Genomic DNA, 25,432 nt, shown 5'->3' with positions numbered 1-25,432 from the left:
ACTGTAGTTTCAATTCCATGTGTCACAAATGACTATTTTTAGGGTGTGCCTTATAGTGTGCTTAATACGGTACAAGTAGTTTGTGGGTATTGGCTTAACCCACCCCTGAAAAAGTGTTTGAAATTCGATTACCATGATTAAAAAACACACGTGGTGGACAGAGAAAAGCTGGAGGGGATCGGAGGCCACTTTTTTACGTGTCAATCATCTGCAAGCAAGCTCGGGGGTGACGGAGGAGGGGGTGAGGTGCTGGATGTCAGAGGTCGTTCATGACCTAAGGTAATGGGGATGTGTTGCGTCCGCGGGAGGTAGCACGCTCTCGTGCATTGGCGCACATGACACAACATCTGGAAAGCGTCAGGTGGCTGCAGTTAAAGTCCCTGCGGTTGGAGGTCATCCTTCACCCCCTTCAATGCCAGCTTACCTCATTTCCTCGGGGCTCCTTCCCGATCACCTGTGAATTGGTACAAACTAATCGGTTGTACAATCCTAACCCCAATCCCCCCCAAAAAAAACAAAAATATTTTGTGATTATGCAGGTGTGGCCAGTGAATATACCCAACTCTGTTTGTTCATATACACTGCCATTAAAAGGTTTTGGATCTTCTACACCAGGGGTGGTTTACCTGGTCCTGGAGAGCCGCATGTCCTGCACGTTTTGGAGGTTTCTCTGCTCCAATACAGGTGATTCCAATCACCTGGATCCTTATCAAGCTCTCACAAAGCCTGCTAAAAAGCTGAAAATTGGCGTCACCTGTGTTGGAGCAGAGAAACCTCCAAAACATCCAGGACGTGCGGCTCTCCAGGACTGGGTTAGCCACCCCTGATCTACACAATTTTGTGCTCTCCATGAAAAAGTCACTATTAATATAAAATGAGTTGTTCGTGTTCTTTCGGCCCAGTCATTGTCTTGGGTTTCTGGGCCAGCCGCTAATATGGCTTGTTTATGTCAATCTGCTTTGAAGGCCAGCATCTCTAAGTCCCCTCTTCACTGTAGATCAGGGGTGTCAAACTCATTTTAACGGAGGGGCCACACGATAGAACAAACATTATGTCGGGGGCCGGACTAGTAAATTAAAGAGAAAGAAAAAGAAAATAAAGAAATATGAGAAAGAGGAAGGGAAAAGAAGAGAGAGGGCGGGACAAAGAAAGAAAAAGAGGGAGAGAGCGTGAGAAACAAAAGAGATAAAAAGAGAAGTCGTGAGAGAGGGGGAAAGAAAGGGGGAGGAAAAAAGAAATCCAAAGAGAAATAGAAAGACAGAAGGAGAGAAAAGAGAAAAGAAAGCGCAAAGTTTAGGAAGAGAGAACGAGAAAAGAGATATAAGGAAAAAATGAAGTTAGAAAGAGACAAAGAGCAACAAAGGAAGAGAAAAAGAGAGACACAGAGAGTGAAAGAGACAAAGAGCAACAAAGTAAGAGAAAAAGAGAGACACAGAGTGGGAGAAAATGAGAGTGGGAGAGAGAGTGGGAGAGAGAGTGAGAGACAGAGAGACAGACAGGTATTTAAATTTTGTGTGACGTGCTTGTCAATGCTTGTAATGCTGTCATGTTTTTTTAACAAGTCTGCTGGAAAATGAGTCGGACACTGCTCTCTGGTGGCTTTGCTTTGCCACTGTATGTATCCTACTCTCGTGACTAACAGCAGCTAGCATTAGTTTGTATGGCATTGTCGGATAAAGGGTCCAAGAGGTTAGGTGCATGCTACACCTCAGATGGCCACTATGCAATGTGCAAGGATTTAGTGATATTCATTCCCAGTGGTAACTGGTAATGGGAAGAACTACCTGCAACTGAAAATGTGGGAAGAGATTTGTCTCGAAAACAAATTCACTCAAGAATGAAAAGGTATATGTCCTTATGAATACACACACACACACACGATTGAAAATCGCATATTGCAACCAGTACAGGGTGTCACCTGCAACACTGCCCGAAGACAGCTGGGATGGGCTCCAGAACCCCCGCGACCCTACTGGGGATAAGCGGTGCAGATAATGGATTGGATGAAATCATTGATTCACACCAGATTTGTTCTACTGGACAAATTGTAATATTGGCTTTGGAAGTCCTTAGAAAGGGCTTGTATTTATTCTTAGAAAAGGTGTACAAACCCTACGGCTATGAATCCCTAATCTCAATTATTTTGTTTTTGTAGAATCCAGGCCAAAACGCGCGAGTTCCGGGAAAAGCAGGCAAAAGAGCGCGAATACGCCGAAATCCAAGACACAGTTGGCAACTCAGGTTTGAGTTCCGAGGACGAGCACACCTACGCTGGCATCGGTTCTTGGGACTCTTCGGTAGACGACGGCATCGTAGACCCTTACGCCACGCGGCACCTGCACCACCTTCCTCCACCCACCAAGAGTCCTCGCCCACCTTCCGTCGATCCCGACAAGAACCCGGAACCGCTCTACGCTCAGGTCAACAAACCTCGCAACGGAAGACACTCTTCTTCGGAAAGGTGAGTCACAGACTCTGTGTTCATTTTACCTCTGAAAAGTGATGGGTCCCGGGGGCTCGCATGCTCAAAAATCTATGGGTCCCAACAGAGATCTATGGGTCCCCAAAATTTAGTCTTATCGCAGTTGAAATTGTAAATTGGCAACAAATATATGAAATATTAGTCTATATATTCATGTAGTTTTAATCATGACAGTTAATTGGTAATACAAAGCAAGTTATCATTTCAGATTTTTCAGTTCATATATTCTTGGTTTGCTGTCCCGCCATAGTTGTAATGCCTTCTCAAGGTCCAATCATCATCCTCCTCATAGCGTCACCAGGAATATAATTGAGTCAATTTTGGCAGGAAAGTCATTTTCTTGCTAGGAGTATTCTTTTGTTTATTATATTTCTGAAGAATTTCTCCGCGTTTTTTTCGTGCCGGAATTATTGCCGTTGTTACCACTTTCTGTATTAAGTTTCGACTTATTACCGACACTGAAGAAATTACTGCTTTTTTTGTTGATTTGCACCTAATACCAACTGTTTTTTCGGAGGCATACTTCACTTTCACTCGACAACCACCAAAACAATGACGTCATCTTGAAGCAACGAGGTCTTGTTTGCCGAGATCGGCGCGAGACCAAAACAACAATGGCAGACCTGCCTGACGAAAAGTTTGGAGTGAGGAAAATCTTAGTTAATAAAAAAAGTAATCGGGTAATAATAACAATTTGCGACCTCGGATAAGCGGAAGACAATGGATGGATGGATGGATGGTGTCAAAAAGGTTGCGTCCCGGGGATGCACGTTGATTTGACCCAATGCGTCCTCAGCAAAAATGATGCGTCTAGGACGCAGGGACGCCGGCAAACCAGGACACTGCAGACTTGTCGCTATGAAATCTAGTTCGACTTCCTTTAGAACTATTTGTGCGACGCGTTTTGGCCTCACATCCGTGAGACGTACGATCTTGTTTTCTCATTTTGTTCGTCACGGATAACAGATTTCAGAGGCGATGTGAGACAACAGCGGGAATATTTTATCTCAGCGCCTGAATGTCATTTCATGTCTTTTTTTCCCTCATTATCTGTGGATCAGAGGTAATCCTCTGAGGATTATACCGTTTTTTTTCTTCTTTTTTTCCCAGTCATGCTCTGTTTCAGTTCATCTTTGTTTCACTAGCAGTTTCCATGTTGAGCAAACAGAGTAGACCCCTCCTTACGACGTTAAAGCTTGATATAAGATGTTTTAGCCCCTCTTAATAGCATTTTCCTCACTGTACGACATCAACAACTGATGTGGCTTCCCAAAACTCAGACTAAGATGCCTGTCATGCGTTGTCATGTAAAAATGCTGGTCTACAATTGGTTTGCGTCATAGCGTCCTAAACATGCCAATATGCTATTGGCTGAACTACCTCCCACAATGCTTTTTTCTCTTTCAGTTCAGAATCGCATGTGCTTTGTAAAGACTCTCTGAGTCTGCCAGACAATATGTATTTGTTTTTCCATCCATCTATTATCTGCACCTCTTATCCTCAGTAGGGTCCTGGGGGTGCTGGAGCCCATCCAAGCAATCTCTGGGCAGGGGACACCCTGAACTCGTTGCCAGCCAGTCGCAGGGCACACAGGGACAGACAACTCACTCGCTCATTCACACTTAGGGGACAATTTGGTTAGGCCAATTAACCTGACATGCATGTTTTTGGAATGTGGGAGGACCGGAGTGCCCGGAGGAAACCCACGCAAGCACAGGGAGAACATGCAAACTCCACTCAGGAGGTTCAATCTCAGGACCTCATAGCTGTGCCGCACACACGTTAACCACTGTGCCGTCATGTTGCCCGAGTATTTGTTTTTGATTAACAGTATTTATTCACTATGGGTCACTAGACTCGATGTGATGCTAAAGGGAGAAGCAAAGACATAAAAACCATGTAAACAATGCTTGAAGTATTGTACTTTCGCTAAGGAATACAGCCGTGACCAATCAACGCTTGGGACAATTAAGAAAAAGGAAGTGATTAAAGCAAAGTATTCTAAGGACATGATAAAGTTTACAAAGTTTTAAAATCATTTTTAATTTTAATCCGCTGTCTCCTCCGCTTCCACTCACTCACCTCCACCAGCTCAAGTTACTGAACACTGAAGGTAATTATAATGTAATTTCCCTATACTGTACGTTTATAATGTTATTTAATCCTAAACACAAAATTTACACATCACTAGTACTCCCTTTATAGTGTTTGGTTATTTTAATGTTTTTATCTGAGGTAGCAAACTATATTTGCTATGCTTTACCATAGATTTTTCTCCACCGCTATACAGGAATTGGAAAAGTGATTCCTTGCTAGTGTGCATAGAATTTATTGATTTTGTGGAGTAACACCCTCTAGTGGCATGTTTATTCATGAAGTTTGATTTTGATTAGGAATGTTTAGGCCAGTGGCAAAGCAGAACCTTTTCTTCTCATATCAGTTTCACAACCTCTCCACTAAATTATGAAAATAACTTCATTACATAAGTCAAGTATTTCTCAACTGGTGGGTCGGGACCTGAAAATGGGCAACGGGCCTTTGTCTTGGCAAAATAATGCTAAAAAGGAGACAATTACACCCCCAGTTGATGGTGATAACATCCACTCAATCTCTTCCTCCTGTTTGGTCAATTGTTGCATATGAGAGAGACCACATTTCATCTTTATGTGATTTTGTTGGTTTTGTTGCCTTTTTCCGCCCATAATAATGGATCCCAAAGAAAGTTAGTGATAAGGGGAAGGAAATTGGAAAACGGTGACAACACCCATCGAGTAAAAGAAGGAAATTATCGGAAATAAAAAAATGGTGTGTGTGTGTCTGCCATTGAAGATCTGCTGGAGGGTTTTGTAAATGGTTTACAAATGTTATATTTTTTTAGCTTTTTACCAGTACATTCATCTTTATTAACTATATAATTAAATAACTGTCAATTTGAAGGTGCATGCTTAATTAATAGTTTTATTTTATTTTATGTTTTAAAGCAGCTTTAGATGGATAGATAGATAGATACTTTATTCATCCCCGTAGGGAAATTTACACTTCCAGCAGTATCCTTGTTTTAAAAAATAAAATAAAACATATAGAATACAAAAATACCCAATATAGCGTTAATAAAGAGTATTTAAATAGTGCTACGGAAAATACACACTGTAGTAAAAATAGAGTAATATGCAAATGTGGGGGTGGGGTTTAATGTGGGCTTTTACTCCCCCGGGTGGAGTTAACAAGCCTCATGGCATGAGGAAGGAATTATTTCCTCAGTCTGTCTGTGGAACAAGATTGTGACAACAGGCTGTCGCTGAAGCTGCTTTTTTAAGGGGCTTAAATGCTATGGAGGCTCATATGAGAGTATATACAGTATTTTAATATTTTTTGGGGTGATTATATTATAGCTCCTTTAAACTGCATGATCCTTTTATTGGATACATTTGCGAAGTGGAAATGTTCTCTTGATTTTGGTCACAGCTCGTTATTAGGTTGAAAGGATGGGTCCTGAATTCAGACCTAATGACAACCAGTGGCATAAGTGAAAATGTTTGCCATGGTTTAACTGCAAAAAGGCAATATTTGTGTCGTGAGGGACGATGATAATATCGATGAACCTGCCAAAATAGTACATGGATTTTGTCAATATGTCTTCCACACTTTACATTTGACATGTTTATCAGGGCCGACTGATAACCAGTCTAATCTCTGTGCTAATACAGGTATACGTATTACCTGTGGACAGGATCCATATTGAACATCTATTGGAAACGTTATCCCCCTAAGTCGGTTTCCAGCAGTGATGGATGGGACTCTGTTAAATGTCAATTCTAGCTGCGGGGATGAGTTCAGTGTTCTGTCCAAAGCGTTCCTTCCCTGAGAGAAGTTGAACTGTGTGTAGCGTATTCCAATTACACTTATTATTATTAATTCCCCCTGACCATCTGGCTCATGTTTTTCTTTCTTTCCTTACCCCCTTTCCTCGGCAAATGTTTTTGAACTGAAATACAAACACATTACACACGTTATTACATCGTCTCGGGGAGTAATTGGTTTATTAAAGCAAATAAGTCGGACAGAACCTGCCTTATAGGGTCTTGCTCTCCGGCTGGGCTGTTTTGGGAGTTTTGTGTGACGTTTATTTTCCACAGATTTGTTCAGGTATCAAAACGTCAGTGTTGCCTGTCAATTATGTATTTTAAAAAGGCATATTTCTCCGGGGCGTGAGACGTCAAAATAAATGACACAGTTAAGATCCGGATCCGGAATACTTTTACCTGTATGCTTCTGTGCTTTGTATGGTTTCACTCATTTTTTCCTAATTTGTAATTTCAAACAAAACTCTCACTTTAAATCCAAAATACATTCTGTCATGAAACCAATTTATGCAACCCAAATGCATGAGTAAGAAATCTATCATTGAGAACCTGTTAAAGGGCTTCTCATTTGTTACATCGACCATCTAGTGGTAACCAGTGTTACTATTTAAAATGAGTCAAAGTATGTTTTGTGTAATCATGCTTCTTGGTCTTTATTACATATTTTCGTCCAAAAATATTTTTAACTCTCAATGGCATTCATTTAAATACAATGCAAGTGCTGCCTTGTACATATTATTCAACTGCGCTGTCAAATATGCTAGATGCACAACATACAGCCCAGATAAAAATTACTTCTGTCCCGGTTGCCATGGCACCCAATTGGCCCCGCCTGTGTGGCACCAGCTGCGGCCCGTTGACATATTTGCTTCCCTGCTATTTAAACCCGGTCCTGTCACTCTTCTTCAATCAGTCCGTCTGCGAATCTCTGTGTATACTAAGCAAGCCTTTTTCGACCCCGACTCCCGCCTGTCCCGTTCTTGCTCCCGTTTGTCTCCGGCTACGACCTGTTTGGATCCCGACCACGTCTGCTCTCCCGTTCTGGCTTACGACTCGTGTCCAACCTTGCTCTTCTAGTCCCAGCTTCTGACCAGTTTTTCCGTCCCTCACTACAGAAGATCCACTTCTGTGTTCGGTTCACAATCCGAGTACGAGAGTGATTTGCTTCCCGCCTCCAGCGAACACCGGATCGTGAGCGCAGCCCTTCCTCTTTCCTTCAATAAAACTTTACGTTACATAATTGGATCCTGTTTCCGCTTTGGTCCTGACAACTTCCTCTTTTTCATGTGCAAACATGCAATAAATGAGGCACAATACATAACATTAATTATAATAAGGAAAAAAGTGTTCATATAAAAATATATAGGGTTCTGGATCCCAAAAAAACTGCAGAATATAGCCGGAATCTAAATTTTGCAGAAGGTGGGATGGGGTAGGGTAAGGCAGAGATATTGTTCAGAGTCCTGACAGCCTGATGGATGAAGCTGTCCTTGAGCCTGCTGGTTCTGGCTCTCACACTCTGCCGTCTTTTCCCTGATGGCAGGAGATTGAAGAGGCTGTGAGATAGGTGAGTGGGGTCACCTGCAATCCTGGTGGATTGTTTCGCCTTTGTGAAACATAACGAGTGGTCCTAATTACAAACTATTTCAAGAAATACAGTCGAAATGAGTTTCCAGCATTTGATGATTTGGAAAGCTCTAAAACGTGGCATATGTCTTTACTTTTATATATTTTTCTGTTTTCGGTAGGGTTCCCAACTCATTATAGCCTCTACATTACGGGCGGAAGTTTTTCCTCTTTGCTCCATTTAACTAATTAGCGGCACTTACCGGGACCCGTGCTTGAAGAAATGAGGTCCACATGCCTCCAATTACTCGTTACTGTTTATTGTTGTTTTGCAGTTTCGGGTCTTCCGAACGCACGTTCCTTTTAATGTCGTTATAAAAGCTCCAGCAATTGCAAGTTGAAGCACTCTTGATTCTGGAAGGAGGTCGCAGCTGGATAAATAATCGGGATATGCGGCTTTTCTTGGGTTATGGCTGATGGGAAGGTCACTGGGACTGTAAAGATGGAATGAGCGGGGCTGTGTCATATAAACCTTCTCAAATGGCGAAATGACGAGGTTGTGCCCAGTAGGCCATAAAGGGGTTTAATTTTACTTGCTGTTTTTAGTTGAAATCTGATTATTTATTGCCTCAGTTTTTAAAATCACTATAAGACAACTGTCTCACTAAATAAAAACACGTATCAGATTTTAAGTCAAGTCAAGTCATGTTTATTTAACCTAAGGTAATAGGGATCACAAAGAGTCTCAAAAAGGCTGCACGGACCACAGCTTATTGCAAAGCACAGACTATTATGACACCATCCCCTCATCTAAAACCTACATGAGGGCAAATAATACACATATCGTCAACATAAAACATAGGTTATTCATATGCTATAGAAAAGAAGTGTGTTTGAAGCTTAGATTTAAACATTTCCACCGAGGTTGCAGATCGAATCTCAGGGGGAAGAGCATTTCACAGCACTGGGGCTTGAATGGAGAATGCTCTCGAACCTGCGGATTTCTTCTTGGCTCTTGGGATCACTAGTAGACCAGCAATTTTAGAGCGAAATTAAATCTGAAATATATGAGGGAGCAAGTCCATGCATGATTTTGTATACTACCAACAGAACCTTAAAATCACGTCTTAAGCTAACAGGGAGCCAATGCAAGTTAGCTAAAATTGGGGTCATGTGATCAGACTTTCTTGTCTTAATTAAAAGCTTCGCTGCAGTATTTTGTACTAGCTGAAGGCTCTTGATTTTGGACTTCGGGAGACCGGAGAGTAGTGCATTACAGTCATCCAGACGGGAGGTAACAAACGCATGAATTATAATCTCTGCATCCGACTGAGACATCAAAAGGCGAATTTTAGCAATGTTGCTAAGACGGAAGAAAGTTGTTCTAGTAATATTCTTCACGTGTGTTTGAAGGGACGGATCAGGGTCAAATATGACACCTAAATTTTTGACTGAGTCACTCAGGGTGATATTACATTTATCAATGTTCAAAGCCGTTTTTGAGAACAAGTCAAGGCATTTAGATGGACCAATAACTAACATTTTGGTCTTTTCAGAGTTAAGGCGCAAGAACTTAACTGACACTTTGCAATTACTCTATTCCACAATACAAGATATAAGGCTGAAATATTAAGTGCACGCCCCTAAAATAGTCATTTGTGATACATTGCTATGTACAAAGTGCACTGGACTATAAGGTTGCATGGAATTCAAACTACAGTAAGCGCTAGGGTCGCATAAAAATAAATAAATCGGTGCATTTAAATTAAAATAATTTATTTCATAGGATATAAATCAACAAAATGACTTCCTATTTCACAGCTAAAACTAATTTTAGCAACCATCAGCATGCTAGTCACAAGAGGCCACTCGAAAACCACTCTGTTTTCTAAAGGAAAAACAGTTATTATATTTAAATGTAAATGTAATGTTTTGGATTTGTATAGGGCTTTTCAAGTAAATGAAAACATCCCTAAGTGCTTTACAATTTGCTTTACACTTTTCTCTTTTACACACTAACTACGCATGGTAACTACCTGCTATCGGGGGGCATTAGGGATTCAGTGTCTTGCCCAAGGATACTTCCACATACAACACGGAGGAGCCGGTAATCGAACCTGCGACTTTTTGATCCCAAGACCAGCAATCTGCCTCCTGAGCTAATGCTGCCCCCCCAATGCACCATCATTGAACAACAATTCCATCTCATCCATCTAAATCTAAGTCTATCTCGATTTGATGTAACGCGTCTAGCTGGTCTGTCAGTCAGTAGTTTCGGTTTTGACATTGAGGACTTTAAACTTGTGGTAGATGTTTGCTTCTAGCTTGATCAAGGCAATTTCGATTGTGGTTTCCTGATGGCCAGGGTATCGAGAAGGGTGCACTCAGACTACTCAATAGGTTTCTCAAAGGCAGAACAGTTATGCAGTATCATTAAATTGTAAATATGCATTTTTAATTGTATCTACCCTATTTACACTGGGTTTTGAAGTTCCTGGCCAATTTGGGGTTTTTAGTTGTGCATTAGGCCATAGTCTGAAAAATTAGGTACCTTCTAAAAAAAAAAAAGTGAGAAATGGGGCTGTCCCAGCAAAACAGAGTGACCTCATTTCTAGAAAACAGCTGAGAAGTTAACTACTCCATCTGGCAAAGGACCCCGGGGTTTCGGGGCGAGCGGTACCGTATGGTGCGTCAAGAGAGCGACAGCTTGACAGGTGATGGCTTCCGAGGGCCCGACGGCGGGCCCCTGAACAAAAGCATCACCTTTTCAAAGTCTCTCTTGATTGACTGCCGCTCCCACGTTACCCCATCAGGGTTGAAACGGGGAGAAACACCAGGCCGATCCCGCTTTTGAAGTTGGTGTACGTCGCAGAGCCGAGAGGGAAACGAATGGAAAAGATAGAAATGCGTGGTACTTTTTTTTGGGGCACTGGAGAATCTAGCCGAAACCTTCGCTCGCATGGCCTTGAAATTTGATCACCGAGCAGATCAAAGTAGAGACTGTTCTCTCTGGACGACTGATAAAGTGAGCGGTTTGCTCTGGAAGATAGTTTGAGGGTTCTGGGATGGCATCTGTGCCATGAGACTAAAAAAAAAAGTTGGTTGCGTGTCAATCGAGGGGGGGGGGGGGACTCTATATACAGGGTTGGGTAGGGTTACTTTAACTGGATTACTTTCAATTACTTTTGGATTCCTCCAATACCAAATATGCTATTGAAAGACAAAAGAAACTAAATATGAATACATTCACTAAATATTGTTCAGGCTTGGGGAGTAACGGAATACATGGAACGGCAAAAATGATGTTGGCAAACTGTTTTTTTGATTTATTTTCATTTTGTTTCTTTGTTTCCTATTTTTAATAAATTCAAAAAAAGTTAAAAAAAAATTCATTTTCACATTGTCATAATGGAGTATTTTGTGTAGAATTTTGAGATGAGAGATTAAATTAATACAATTTGGAATGAGGCTGTAACATAACAAAATGTGGAAAAAGTAAAGCGCTGTGAATACTTTCCGGATGAACTGTATTTAACATTGTTCCTGCTGATACAAATTAATATACTGGTAGAGATCAAATAATGTGAAATATATTTGGTGAAATCTACTTAAGCTCTTGCTTATTTATCCTATCCCTTGATATGAACAAACCCTAACCTAAATCTGTGGATTTTGTGTCAGGACCAGAACGGAAACAGGACCCAATTGCGTAACCTTTACCACAAGTTTTATTGAAGGAAAGAGGAAGGGCTGCGCCCAACATCCGGTGTTCGCTGGATGCAGGGAGCAAGTCGCTCTCGTACTCTGGTTGTGATCCGACCACGGAAGTGGATCTTCCGTAGCGAGCGACGGCGGTGTCAGGGATGGAAAAACTGGTCGGTAGCCGGACTGGGAGAGCAATGTGTGGTCGGGGTTGGAAACGAGTCGTAAGCCAGAACGGGAGAGTAGACATAGTGAGGAATGAAAATGGGTCATAAGCCGGGACGGGAGAACAGACGTGGTCGGGATCAGAACAGGTCGTAGGCGGAGACAAACAGGAGCAAAAACCGGACAGGCGGAAGTCAGGGTCAAAAAAGGTTTGCCTTGTATACTCAGAGGTTCGCAGACGGACTGACAAAAGGGGACAGATAGGAGTGGGTTTAAATGGGGACAGGGAGCCAATCAGAGTCCGCAGCGGTTGGCGCCAAATGAGCGGGAACAGGTGATTTTCATCGCTAATCATGACATTCTGTTCTTTCTTTTTTCCTGCTTTTAATATTTTATTTGTATTCATATATTTTGAAACGCCTTATGCAAATCTAACTTTAACATATTATGGTTTTTTTTCTCTACATTATGCTTAAAAAAAGAAGTTGCTTATTCATAAATGTATCTTTCTCATTGCTACTTTATCACTTATATGAAAAACATGTCAAACCTTGGTAACACTTTTTTTACATTTTAAAATAAATGTCACTGTGTTCATTTTGACTATTCAGGGCATTGATTCAATTTGTTACATTTTAGAGGGGGGTAGTGGGCCCTACCACTTGTCAAGTAAGATACATTGCATTTTAATTAAAAAAAAAAAGAAAAATTAAGTTGTTTCCCGTTCATTTTGAGGCAAAGAGCCCCATCTTATGGAATATTAGACTGGAAGATTTTGTTAAATTTTGCAAATAAAAGCCAAAGCATTGAAGAGATAATTATTTTCCTCTTCTCCAAATTATTACGTTTTTACCGCATACTCACTTAAATATGTGACTTTATTCCAGATTTAATAATTTTCCAACAATTTAAAATAAAAATAAAAAATCAATTATTTGATTTTTTTTCCTTCTCAGATTTACATCATTTTTGTAATTGTTTTTTTTTCTGTAATTTTAAGTTTACTATTCATCTTTTTTGATATTTTTAAACAATTAAAACAAATCCATTATTAAAATGTTTATTTGGTTTGTTATTGTAATTTTCCTAAAAAAAGAAAGTTGCCTTTTCATTCATTTTCATTCATCTGCTTTTACATCACTCTTTTCACAATAAAACTTGTTTATTTTAATTAAAAAAATAATGGCACTGTATTTTTTTTTTTTTTTTTTTTTTATATTTGACATTTTAGGGGGCTTCCTTTCTCTTATCCTCTCTTTGCCATTTTAAATTCAATTGATTTTTTTTAAAATAAAGAATGTACAATTGTTGTGGGATTTTGAAAAATTCCAAATTGAATTAGAGTGTCTTTCTACAATGCAAAATAAATGATTGGATACATTCCACCTCCCAAGAGCCCGGTTCTAAATAGATTCCAAACATAATAATTTCAGTTTTTTTTTTGTTTTTTTTTTTTTACATTTTGACAAACCATTTGAACGTCAACACGTTCCTCTCATTCCGACTCATTTGATATCAAACGTCGTCATTCGGTATCGCCCCGCAATTTCACTCGCCGTTTCTCTCATTTGATAACCTCGTTCGATCGCCGTTGTAGTCCAAAGCTAACGTCACCGCCATCGATCCGACCTGGCATCGTACGAAAACTAAACATTTATTTCTCTTCAATCGCCGCCGAGCGGTTTCGAAGTCAGTTTGTTTTCTTCTTCTCATCGTTACTTAGTTAATTAAGTTTGCATTAAACAAGCCGTCCCTGTGATTTTGATTGTTTGCCTTTCATTATTCGGCAATCAAAAGGAGATTAACGGCCGACATCTGTAGCTTTGATGGAATTCTACCTCTCAATAATTTATTGGTAAACAAATTAATCTTTTACGGGCCGTGCCTCGCCGCGTTGACTTAAATAACAGCTCATAATTCTCTAATAACTTTTCATGCGGCACCCCCGAGGGAGTCGGCACCGCCAGCATATTGAAGCACTTTTTCCCTTAATGAGATGTTCGCAATTCCACTCTGGTTGCCAAGTTATTGGGTCACCATTTTGGGGGGATCACTTCTTCAACTTTTCAATATTTAATAAGGTTTCAGGCATCTACTTTATTTTAGTATTTATTCCACTGGGTCAATTGCAAAATGTTTTGAGGGTTTTAAAAAAAAAAAACAGATAGATTCAGGGTTCATACATGTTTTTCATGGCCAAATTCAAGTACTTTTTTAAGCTTTTTCAAAGCCGATTTTCCAACTTCTCCAGTACATCTTGGTTTCTTCACCTGTCCTATTGGGCATGACACGTAGGGAGTGATGAAATCACATGACAAGGCCATACAAACTAATATTAGCTGCCGTTAATCACCGGGGTAGAAGAAATGCCATGGCAAAGACCAGAGTGGCCTTGTCGGTGTCTTTTTTAAGCAAACTTGATTTACATTTCTTCATTAAATACAGTGGTTCTTAAATAGTGAGTCGGGTCTCCCTGGGAGGGGCGCAAGGCTCCGTCAAAGGGGGAAGCAGGCAGGTTTGACTTTAGGGAACTTTTTTTTTTTTTTTTTTACTAGAATAAAGTGCAATTGCACCTCCACTACACTTGCACGTAGTGGCGTTCTCATTGGCAGAGTGTTTTGTTTACATTTAGTCTCCACACTGTGCAATAAGTACAGAGTATAACCATTAAGTATGAAATGTAGATACGAAATGACCCCATGAAAACGTATTTAACACAGATGCTGAGACGGGCGAAGAGAGACTGGGTAAAAAGACAAAAGTCTTCTCCTAAAAGCTTAAACGAGGAAGTTTGACTCAGCGCAAGTAGCACTGCGACCGCGCAGGGAAAGACCGGATTTCTCGCCATCTTGAATCGGTTGGTGGCTGACAACATAAACCAGAATAAATTTAGCTGTCATTTCTGCACTATGGTAATTACAGCGTTATTGTTACAGTGTTAATGTTACTGTGTACCTGACTTGTTAACCTGACTGCCCATTTTGCACATCTGGTTAGCTACTCTTCTTGCACTATCGGCACTATGGTAAAATACTATACGTAGCCAAAATACAATACAACTTTATTTATATCTGTACATTCAAGGAAACTGTGGGGGTCAGATGCATCGACATTTCGTTCTGTATACACGTGTACTAGAATGACAATAAAGTAGATCTGAATCTGAATCTGAATCTGAAAACACGACACCCCAATCACGCAGATAAGAAACTTAAGTTTTGCGTCAGCGAAAATGTGCCGAAAGGGTTAGATTTGACATGTTCCGAGGTGATGTGTTATCACTGATATCGAGTAATTGTTGCTTTGTCCCATCCAATTTTAATTGATCACTTACGGAAAAAACAAGATCGACCCTGGGGGGGAGGTTTTGGGGTTTTCTGCAGCAGCTGACACTAGTATTTCCCATCCTCTTACATCATCTGTTTAGTCACCTGTGACTTATACTAAAATATTTTATTAGCCGACACTGTTTTTTTGAAGGATTCTAAGCATTTATTTATAATATTTTTTTATTCCCCATGGTCTATTCTATCACTTGGTCAATTGTGCAAAGGATGGGAAAGCTTAAGATCAGTCGCAAAGCTCAGGATGTGTACAAGTGGTTGTGATTGTAAGCGCTTCTGAATTTTAGTCTGTATAGTACATCGAGTTTGAAGTTTTTTTTTCTCGCATTGCAGACATAGTCCACAACCGAGTGTTTTAATTGCAACACAATGTGTTACTTTTCTTTATTAGACATTTCCCAAATTTATATACATATATTTTTTCAAAATGAGTGAAACACAGGTGAATCTTCCTTAAAATTCAGCCTGCGGCTTTTAATCGGGTGCTCTCTGTAGTTCGGAATTTACAGTAAACAAGGTAACCTCTTTTGCTCGCGAACATTGTCTCTTGCCCTTCCTTATCAGTCTCCTCAGCACTTTGATAGCAGCACGGGAGGCCTAATGTTGAAAATGTACATCAAACTTATCACGCCAGTCCTACACAGATAGCAACGCGTATCTCCGAGGCAAAGCGAGTGAATTATTTCCATGCTCTGTTTTCATTTTCCTCCCTCCCGCTTCAGAGAGAGGCCCCCGTGGGAGAACTGTGATGAGATGGCGCAGGCAGAAAGCAATTTATCCTCCGTTTGTACCATTACGTTCATTTAAGAAAGCAAACAGCCTGCGAGCAGACCAACAAAGGGGGTAGGTCGAGGTAAGGGGAAGGGAGATATATAGGCCTACCTCTCCTTCAACTCCACATCAAGTGGATCAAGTTGATTAAGCTTGCATGCACGGTATGTGTTTTATCAATACTTGAGATGAAAAGCCTGGAAGACATGTAAGTAAAACCTAATGAATTTTTACGAGGCAACGGGAGGAAGGCGGAGCCGAGCGGGGTTCATCGACGTGCAAGTATGCAAATTTACCAAACCAAACCTGCGGCGATTAAAAACCGCTTTGCCGATCAGCGGCTACAAACGCACGGATGGATCACCGGCCCGTGGACTTGCTCTGACCTGTTTACCAGTGTGGTGTCATTGTGATTTTCTAGTAAAATTACATTTTATAGTGCTTCACTCATTCTATTTTATATATATTATATGTACCACAGCCATATCCCCCTAGTGGGAGGTGGCTAGAGTCATTTCTGACTCTTTTTTTTGGCGGGGGAGATTGATTCAGAGGAGGGGATTCCCAGCCCCTCGCTCAACCCAACTGAGGTGTTGGGAGTCATTAGGTGACCAAACCCCCCAATTCCAACCCCTAATGCTGAACGCCAAGCAGGGAGGCAACGGGTACCAATGTTTAAGTCTTAGGTATAACTCGGCCGAGGCTTGAACCACAACCTCCCAGTTTCGGGGCGGGCGCCATACCCCCAAGGCCACCGACCTATTTTAGGTTGGGTTAAATTATTATGTTGTTGCTATGTTATTCCTAAATTAACCATGGCTTGTATTCAGGGTTGGGTAGGATTACTTTAACTGGATTACTTTCAATTATTTTTGGATTACTCCAATACCAAATATGCTAATAAAAGACAAAAGAAACTAAATATGAATACAATTTTGACTCACAACACGTGGTAAGCTTTCTCTCCTGGCTTTGATCTCTTTGATCTCCGGCAAAACTAACATCAAATGTGACAGAAACAAAATGAAAATAAATCCTAATAGCTTGTCAACATCACTTTTTGCCGTTCCATGTATTCTGTTACTCCCCAAGCCTGCACAAAATTTAGTCATTTTATTCATATTTAGTTTATTTTGTCTTTTATTAGCATATTTGGTATTTGAGTAATCCAAAAGTAATTGAAAGTAATCCAGTTAAAGTAACCCTACCCAACCCATTTGACTAAGTTTGTTTAACATAGGGTTAAGGTATGGGTTGAATAGACTCAGTCACGCACAAGCAATGGTTAACCTAGGAATAACAAAGTAACAACACGACACGTTATTTTCGAAATGCATATCGAAGTGGTGCGCTTTGCGCTAATTCGTAAGAAAACGTACATTTTCAGCTTGAAACGGTTTGTCTACACTTGTTTTGTATTTCAGAGGTATCACGACAAAAAAAGAACCTAAGTGAAAGGAATGCTTGAAATGCATCCTTTCACCGGAAGAGGTTTTTGTCAGAGTGTTTCTTTGAAATTAGTATTTTCAAGAAACTGTTCAACTTGCCTATGCTCCAAAACTAAATTTTTGGCCTTCAAATTGTCTCCAAAAATGAGGCAAAAATTGGCAGTCATCGGCTCTCCCGATTCAACAAAATTGTCTAGCATGAAATGGAGTTAAATCCGGGATTCCGTTGTTTCGTGCATTGTATGTGCATTTGGGCATGACCGATGTGCATCTTGAAGCTGTCCGTTGGGGGATGTTGGTTCTCCAATATTCTAAGAGACTTGAGTCCTTGTTTTTGATGTCTGTAGTTTGGAGGGGGTTCAAAATGTCAATGTTAAAACTTAAAAGAAAAGAACAGACTCTGAGTCGGAGATTAGGTTTTGATAGCCCTTCCATTGGAGGCGCATTGGAGGCGCTTCCCACCTGAGCTTTCCCCTACATCTGCCTCCAAGATCAGCGCAGAGAGGAATCACACAAGCCCAATGGCTAGAGACTCATATATTGAAAACACAGGTGTAAAACAACAAACCTCATTGGCTTAAACAAGATCACATAAATACATGAAACAAATCTGATTAATTTAAACCTAAATCACATGATTAAATGTAGCAAATAATGCTGGTTGCTAGATGGCGTGCAAACATAATACATAAGAAATAAGAAAGGTGAAACTTTATAAGGTGCAATGCGTCACTGGGAAGTCAAGGGAGTGTAGAAGGGAGGCAAGCTTGTGACCAGACTTCCCGGCACTAAAATGATGGCCATCTTGATCAATAGTTGGCGGGCCCCAAGACGATATAATTGTTGTAAGAATAAAAACAGCACCTGGATATAATTATACAAAGGCGCATTCAAACTGTAATAAAACTATCATTTCCCTTTCACAAAAGTCCAAAAGGCGAGGAGAGCTATTTTACAACTGAATCAATGAACACAGGGAGTAGTTTGAGATACGAGGCTTCAAACGGAGGTTTTGGAGTTTGCTGCAGCAGCTGATACCAGTATTTTTTTCAAATGATCTTAGGTTATTTGTCAGAAGGTTGGTGGAATTCAATTTTGACTTTGCACTGACTTCTTTCAAGAAAGGTAACCCATTTAGAGCCTTAAATTTCACGCAAGATGCCTGTTTGCAGACTTTGAGGTCACACTCCGCTTTCTCTCGTGACGACTAACCCCATTTCGTAAAAAACGCGGGTCCTCACCGCTAGCGTAGGATTGTTGCTTTCATGCTTTGGCGCAAAAACAGGCCTTCTCGTCTATCCTGTACCAAAAATAGATCGGGTGAGAAAATTGATGGGGATGCCCAGCACTCTGAGCATGACTTCTCGCGCTCTTTCCCCTCTTTCGTACCTTTTTCTCATTTCTCTCTTTAGTTATGCTCAGCTGGAACATGCAAGCGTGACCAGAGTGTGTCAAGGAGATATTTTATATTATGGGAAGAATGAAAGCCCCTTAACTGTTAGTTGCAAATAATATCAGAGGATTGTGGTATATTGAAACGTTTAAAAGCTAAGTCAATATACAAAAAAAAAAAAAAAACGACTTTTAATTTCCAAGAGGCAAATACTTACAGGGTTCATACACCTTCTTTCATGTTGTTTTTTTATTTCTCCTTTTTCGTGAAAACCAAGAATCTTGTGTTATTCGTGTATTTTGGAGAGCCTCAAATGTATCTATAATTTACATATGTGATATTCAATCTTATTCGTGCATTTATCAAGACATATTCTTTTTTTAGATATTGAGTAAATCGCCAATATATTTATTTTTGAGACAAATCTCTCTCCATATAAGGTATTGGGTATAAATGAGATGTAGCCTGAATTAACAATAGAGGGACGATCTTCCCATTACAATTTACCACCTTAGTTGTTTACATGGCCAATAATAAACGTCCATAATTGATATGTAATGCTTGCACGAATACACATTTAATCATTTCATATTGCCCTATTTAGCAGGAGTAAATGGAAGGAGACCAAGAGGAAGGTCGCGATTGACGTGGATGGATGGCGGTATGAGTGCACTGGAGGAAAGAGGTCTCAAAATAGTGGAAGCTAGAGCTCTTGTTGGTAATAGGAATGAGTGGGGAGGTGTTGTGTAAGGATAGTGGGATGTTTGGACGCGTTCTAAGGGATGGGCAGGGTACCTGTATGATGCTTCAGGGGTAAACCAGCGGGCCCTGCTGTTTAAGAGAAGAGTGTGTTGTGTCACCCTGACCCGAATGACATGGCCGCTTTCTCATGTCCAGTTTCATCTGGAGGGACGAAAGCATGACCAACTTGGGTGCCGAGGTGCTTAACATTTAGGTTGGTTATGGTCCCCCAAAAATTGTGCATGTTTTCGCTACTTTTTAAATATTCTTTATTTGTGTATGTGTTTGTCTTGCTGTCGATGTTGTAGAAATTGGAGGTCCGATAATCGAGAGAAAGTCTTCTCATAAGTGGATAAAAGAAATAGACAGGAGCCAGTCTCGTTACGGAGGGAGATTGTCACTTTATTGATGCGTCAATAAAGATCTCACAGAGCTAGGAACATGACAATGTATTTAAAGCTGGTAGTGACGATTAGGCTTCGATTGAGTACACCCCAAAAGGCGGTCCTGTATCACGTATGAGTACGTGACCAGTCCCGTGTACGCCGTATGAGTACGTGACCGTTCCTTGCACGCCGTCTGGCAACGGTATCTTCAAGGTAAACTCTAATCGTCTGGTAACGGTATCTTCAACCGAGGTCACCCCGACCTTTTCCCACAAGCAAGTAATGTATTGTAAGTTAATGTAGACATGTATGCAAATCTATTTCTATATATGCAAGTGCAAATGCTTTTGAGGATTTGCCACAACATAATCCCCCCTTTTTTTTTTTTTTTTTCCTTTGAATGGAAATTAAAATTGAAAAGGAATACAGAGTAGTGGCAAATTATTACCAATCATAGATATCAATACAGGACAGAGTTTACGCGAATCGAAAATAAAATAAAATTCTGGCGGTCAGCCTGCTGTGATTACTCTAACTTTCATTGTTCATGTTTCATTAAATAAAAAAGAAAAAACCCCTAACACTCCAAACATCTGACCTATGCACTAACCCCCCCTTCATTTATCTTTATCCGTACATACTGTATTATACACGTGGACCGTCGACGGTTGATCGGTACGTGATAAAGGTAAATGAATAATTAAACTGATAAGTGATAACAAATTTTGGTAACAGCCGTCGATACATTTCAAGATGAGTGGATAGTGATACAGCATATACATCGGCCTTTGGCCTGACCCCTGTGCATAATTTGAAAACCATGCACTGTCGTATTCGTCAACGGGTGGCGTGAAGTCAGATGTTGGAGTGAGTGTTATCCCAGCAGGCATCACGCTCAGTTTCCATGCAGCCAAAAAACCCGGAAGCGACGATGACCATCCCAGGCAGCAGCTTGTTCCCCGGCAGTGTGACATACCAACAAAAGAATCACAAGTAGAAACCAATATATTTGTTGCTGTTATTCCTAGTGCTACTTGATATTGTTATTAGTGTAGATTATCATTTGTGTCTCTTTCCGCAGATGCTCCATTATTTAATGTAATGTAGACTGACTATTAACGTTGCCAAATAAAATTCAAGGTTTTGAATTTAGTTGAGTCATCTGTCCTCCCACAGGAATAGGCTTCGATATTTAATCACTAACTGTGCTCATTGAGCTTCTTGCCACCCTAGTATTAGCCACTACTGTCATTTGTTCTCCAAAAGTCTTAAGAATTCCTCTTTTAAGAATAGGTATGGCACAGAAACACAACAAATACATAATTATTACGATAGTTAGTACGAAAATTTCCCCCCTTCGCTAACATACTACCCCAGTACCCAAATGTAGACGAGAACCAATCAAAAGAGATACTGTTCTTTTCAGTATTTACTGTCACTTCATTGCTCAACTCACGAATCTTTGACAGTGCTTTTGTGAAGCTTCCTGCTTCGGATGTATTTAAAGGTATATACATACAGCCTTCCTCCTTTATCATATGACACACGCCTCCTTTACTGGCCAAGAGAAAATCGAGGGCCTGATGATTCTGCCAGGCCATCCTAGATGTCTCATGTAATTGCTCTCCTACTGCACTAAAGGCCTCGTTAATGTAATTAATAAACGCTGTTGGTTGTAATAAATGTAGTTAATCCATTTTGCGTTCTTATTCTGAGTCATCCAGATAAACACCGATTCTAATCCAGACTTAATTTCATTGCTAGCTATAAATTACTCTGGAATTACTCTCGGTTGTCCGATGTTATTCAGCCATACCCGTCCACATACATATGTTTTCTTTACTCCGGCCAATTGTCAACAAAAATATTTCATTAAATTACTTTTTACCCTTTTCATTTTCTTCCTTTTCTCACTTGTATGTCCCTCTCTTCTCTTTTCCTCAACGCCTACTTTCTTCTCCCCTTTTTACTTCTTCCTTTGCTAACTCTTATCTTTCTGTATTTGTAACTTCCTTACTTGCTTTGCCAACTATCCATTTTCTACATAACTTTACCTTCTCCTACGCCCTCTAACACATGCTTTTTAGCCCACTTGTTTAATGGGAAATTGACATATAACCATCTCACTTAATCTTCCAATTTATTTATTTATTTTTCCCAAACCAATTAAATCTACTATTCTAGCTCCACCTACTTCATTTGAAAACGACGTGCATTGATCTACAACGATTCATCTTACTCATTTGTATTCCATTCAATGAATATTTCCTCCATATTCAATGAAAAAAAAGTATTAACTCACGCTCTTCCACTATTCTCGTACAACAATGCTTTACATTCTCAAATTACTCCATTTAATTCACTCAATTGGATTTTTCCTCATCTTCACATTCCTTTATTTTCCAATTTTTAACTGAAAACGAAACATTTTTATTCATTTTCTGTCACTATTCCATCTTTCTATGGTGTGGTTCTGGCATTACCTCTATGAATCTGAAATAACTCAAACATAACTTTTCCAAACTTACCACTTCTGAATCTATCGTTTTCCAATTGAAAAAACAGAAAAAATTTGGACCGTGAAAAATATTTATTGGAACCCCTTAGGCCCGTAGGCGTTATGTTGTACACCCTTAGCGTCAAACACTGATTTCCCAAAAAACGAACATTTTCGATTCCTGACGCGATGTGCTCTCGGTTCCACCCAAAAACAACATTTTTAAACGGTCCTACTGTTGATAACAAAACGTTTCTGTCGTTGCATTGTGCACTTAAATTCGCTTCCTTTTTCTCCTTTGTTAAAAAACGCACGCGCTCTCGTCCGCGGCATTTTTCCTTCGTATTTTTCTACTTTTTTCTTTTCAGTTACGTGGGCCGCTTAAACGCTAGTACAAACAAACATATAAGACGAGAAAAAAGAGAATATAGGACAGGATACAAACATTTACACATTGAACAAACATAAAACATATGACAAGACAAATGGCCCACAAAAATTTAAGTTGTTTAGTCAAATTAAGTCAGTGCACATTGAGACCATGCGCCTACACAACTACCGAGTTAGGGTTACGGTTTTCCTCTTCTACACAATTTCCCGAATTTTACGTACTGGCCGTGCACTCATTTTTGGCTGTCGGCGTTGTAACCTCACTCTTTAGTGCTGTCGCCGTGGGTGTAGGTTTCTCTGGACTTTGGTGTGTCGGAACCTTTCTTGCCTGTATCGTCACATTAAGGTTTAGCCTATCATTATTATTTAGTATTATTATTTATGTATATTATTAACTTTAGTCTGTACTGTCGTTAACATATTTGGTTTCTGGTAGTCCGTCGGCACTCCGACTGGTTGCACGTTTCTCTGACTCATCCCATGATACCCGGAATTTCAGTAATTCAAACTTGTCTTCTATCGCAAATTGCACTATTTATACACGTCCTTCTACTCAATCAAGGAAGCAAGGCTTAGGGCGCTCTGAGGAGAGGGATGACTGAGAATGGGCGCCAAGAGTGGACTGAGAGTGTGATCGTGGCTACTGTGTTGTGCTGCGCAGAGACGATTCAGTTTTATTAAGACGACAGCAGTATGTGTGTGTGTGTGTGTGTGTCGTCGTATCGATACTAATAACTACAAGGAGTGGAATGGAACTATGACGACTATAACATGAAACCAAACGAGACGTCACGCTCTATAGAGAATTTACCAACCTATTTCATCATCGCCTACAATCAGCTTAAAATTTTTCCAACATTCTGCTTCTTAAAAGAACCTAAAAAAAAATCAGTCATTAAAAGCGCAATTAACCACCAGTCTATCGTCCCAAAAACAATTGTTTTAAGTCAATGGTGGGCAAACTTTTGTCGTCACGGCCTAGGGACACATCCAGTTTTTCTCATTTACAATTATGATGTTGTATTTCATTATATTTAATTCCTGTTTATTTACTTTGTGTAAGCTTTGCACATCAAACTGAAATATTAGCCCTTTGTTCCTTGTTATTTTTCCATTGTTCCTTACAAAACCGCTCCCCAGTTCCCAAAGGTACGACGGTGATCGTTTGGATACACCATTTTTCAGATCTTTCCACAAACACTATTTATGTCTGGACTTGGGCTTGGCTATTCTAACACATTTATATTGTTAGTTTTAAAACATGGAATTTTAGATTTTGTTTATGTACGAACCTCTACTGAACATCAGTATACCTTCAGGGCAATTGCAGTTGACTCAACAAGGTTCGTTTGCTTTCGGAACGGACTAATCCCGTTTCAATCCAATTGATTCAAATTGATAATGTGTTTCGATTTACAATAGTTTCATCATTCCATATTTACTGCTAGAACCAATTAAACGTATAAGTAGAGGTACAACTGTGTACAACTTTCTTTTGCACTATATTGACTATTTTTCACCAAATGCATATTTACACAAACCTCAACCGTATGTAACATTTTAAATGCACATTCTTGTGTACATATTGTATTAATTATAACTATAACCTTATCTTTTCCGTTCCTTTACCTAACTCTGAAGATGGAGTGTCATGCCAAATGTAATTGTCAGTTACAATGTGTGCACCCGTTTTGTAACTATGTCCGTAAAGTTATATTCCTTCTTATCATAAATGATGCGTATATATGTAGTGCTTCCAATACCCTGAGGAACTCCAAAAACACTACCTAATGTGTTGTTTTTCATACTTTTGTCGCAAGTTTTTCATACCCAATTTTCAGCAAATTATCCTTATTTAAATAATTTATGTTGTATGTTTGTCTTAGTGTTTCTTTTTCTTTTCTTTCAGAATTAAAGCAAAACAATATACTAGGTTAACTTTCTGTGGAATTCAGGGGCACTTAGAGTCTCGTTAAGTTTTATCGTGCTTACGTACTGAGATGTTTTAGTGCACAGGTGTCAAACAAGCGGCCCGCTAAGGGATTGAATCCGCGACCTTGGCGTTATCAGCACCAGGGGGGGTTGAATCCGGCCTGCGACAACACTTAGTGAAGCGCAAGAGAAAAACAAGCTGTAGGCTGACATTCTTTCTCTCTCTTCCTCCCTTTTTCTCTCAACCATTATCTCTCTTCCACTCCCCTCGTCTCTCTTTTTCTCTCAGTCTTTTTACTTTATTCTCTTTTACTCTTCCTATTTTTCCATGGATTTCTGTCTTTCTCTTTCTCCTTCTCTCTCTCTCTTTCGTCCCTAATGTACTAGTCCGGCCTCCGTGAGAATGTTTGTTCTTTAGTGTGGCCCCTGAGTTAAAATGAGTTTGACACCCCTGTTTTAGTGAATTAGCCAGGTTATTCAATTTCTAAACTTTTCCCAAAATTTAAGTACTAGTAGACATTGTCTTAGTTTAATTATTTTCCATTCATTTTCTATGCAGTTATATTTTAAATCACCACGATATGTCTCGAAATCCATTCTGTCGTTATTTTTAATTCCTTTAATCCTTTCCAGGATTGATCAATCTTTTTCTCATTGTTTTCTTAAAAAAAATGCTCTTTTCCATAGACAATGTTTCATTTTAACTTATTCAACCATAAGTCAGCTATTGTTTCACATTCATTTATCATTTG

At 39.9% G+C, this 25,432-nt stretch overlaps 1 protein-coding gene across 1 annotated transcript in view; it reads left to right on the top strand.

Annotated features, from left to right (window-relative positions):
• LOC148348797 (partitioning defective 3 homolog) overlaps window positions 1-25,432 on the top strand; it is a 387,206-nt gene that overhangs the window by 288,346 nt on the left and 73,428 nt on the right. Inside the window, exon 21 of the mRNA XM_088322738.1 lies at window positions 2,156-2,461. Within this exon, the coding sequence (XP_088178864.1) occupies window positions 2,156-2,461 (306 nt within the window). The remainder of the gene's footprint in view (window positions 1-2,155; window positions 2,462-25,432) is intronic.

This window comes from Urocampus carinirostris, chromosome 18 (genome assembly GCF_059441175.1).
Source record: "Urocampus carinirostris isolate Australia breed hairy pipefish chromosome 18, RoL_Ucar_1.0, whole genome shotgun sequence".
NCBI lineage: Eukaryota > Metazoa > Chordata > Actinopteri > Syngnathiformes > Syngnathidae > Urocampus > Urocampus carinirostris.
Note: the sequence above shows the minus strand (reverse complement) of the source record. Positions and strands in the feature narration are given on the sequence as shown.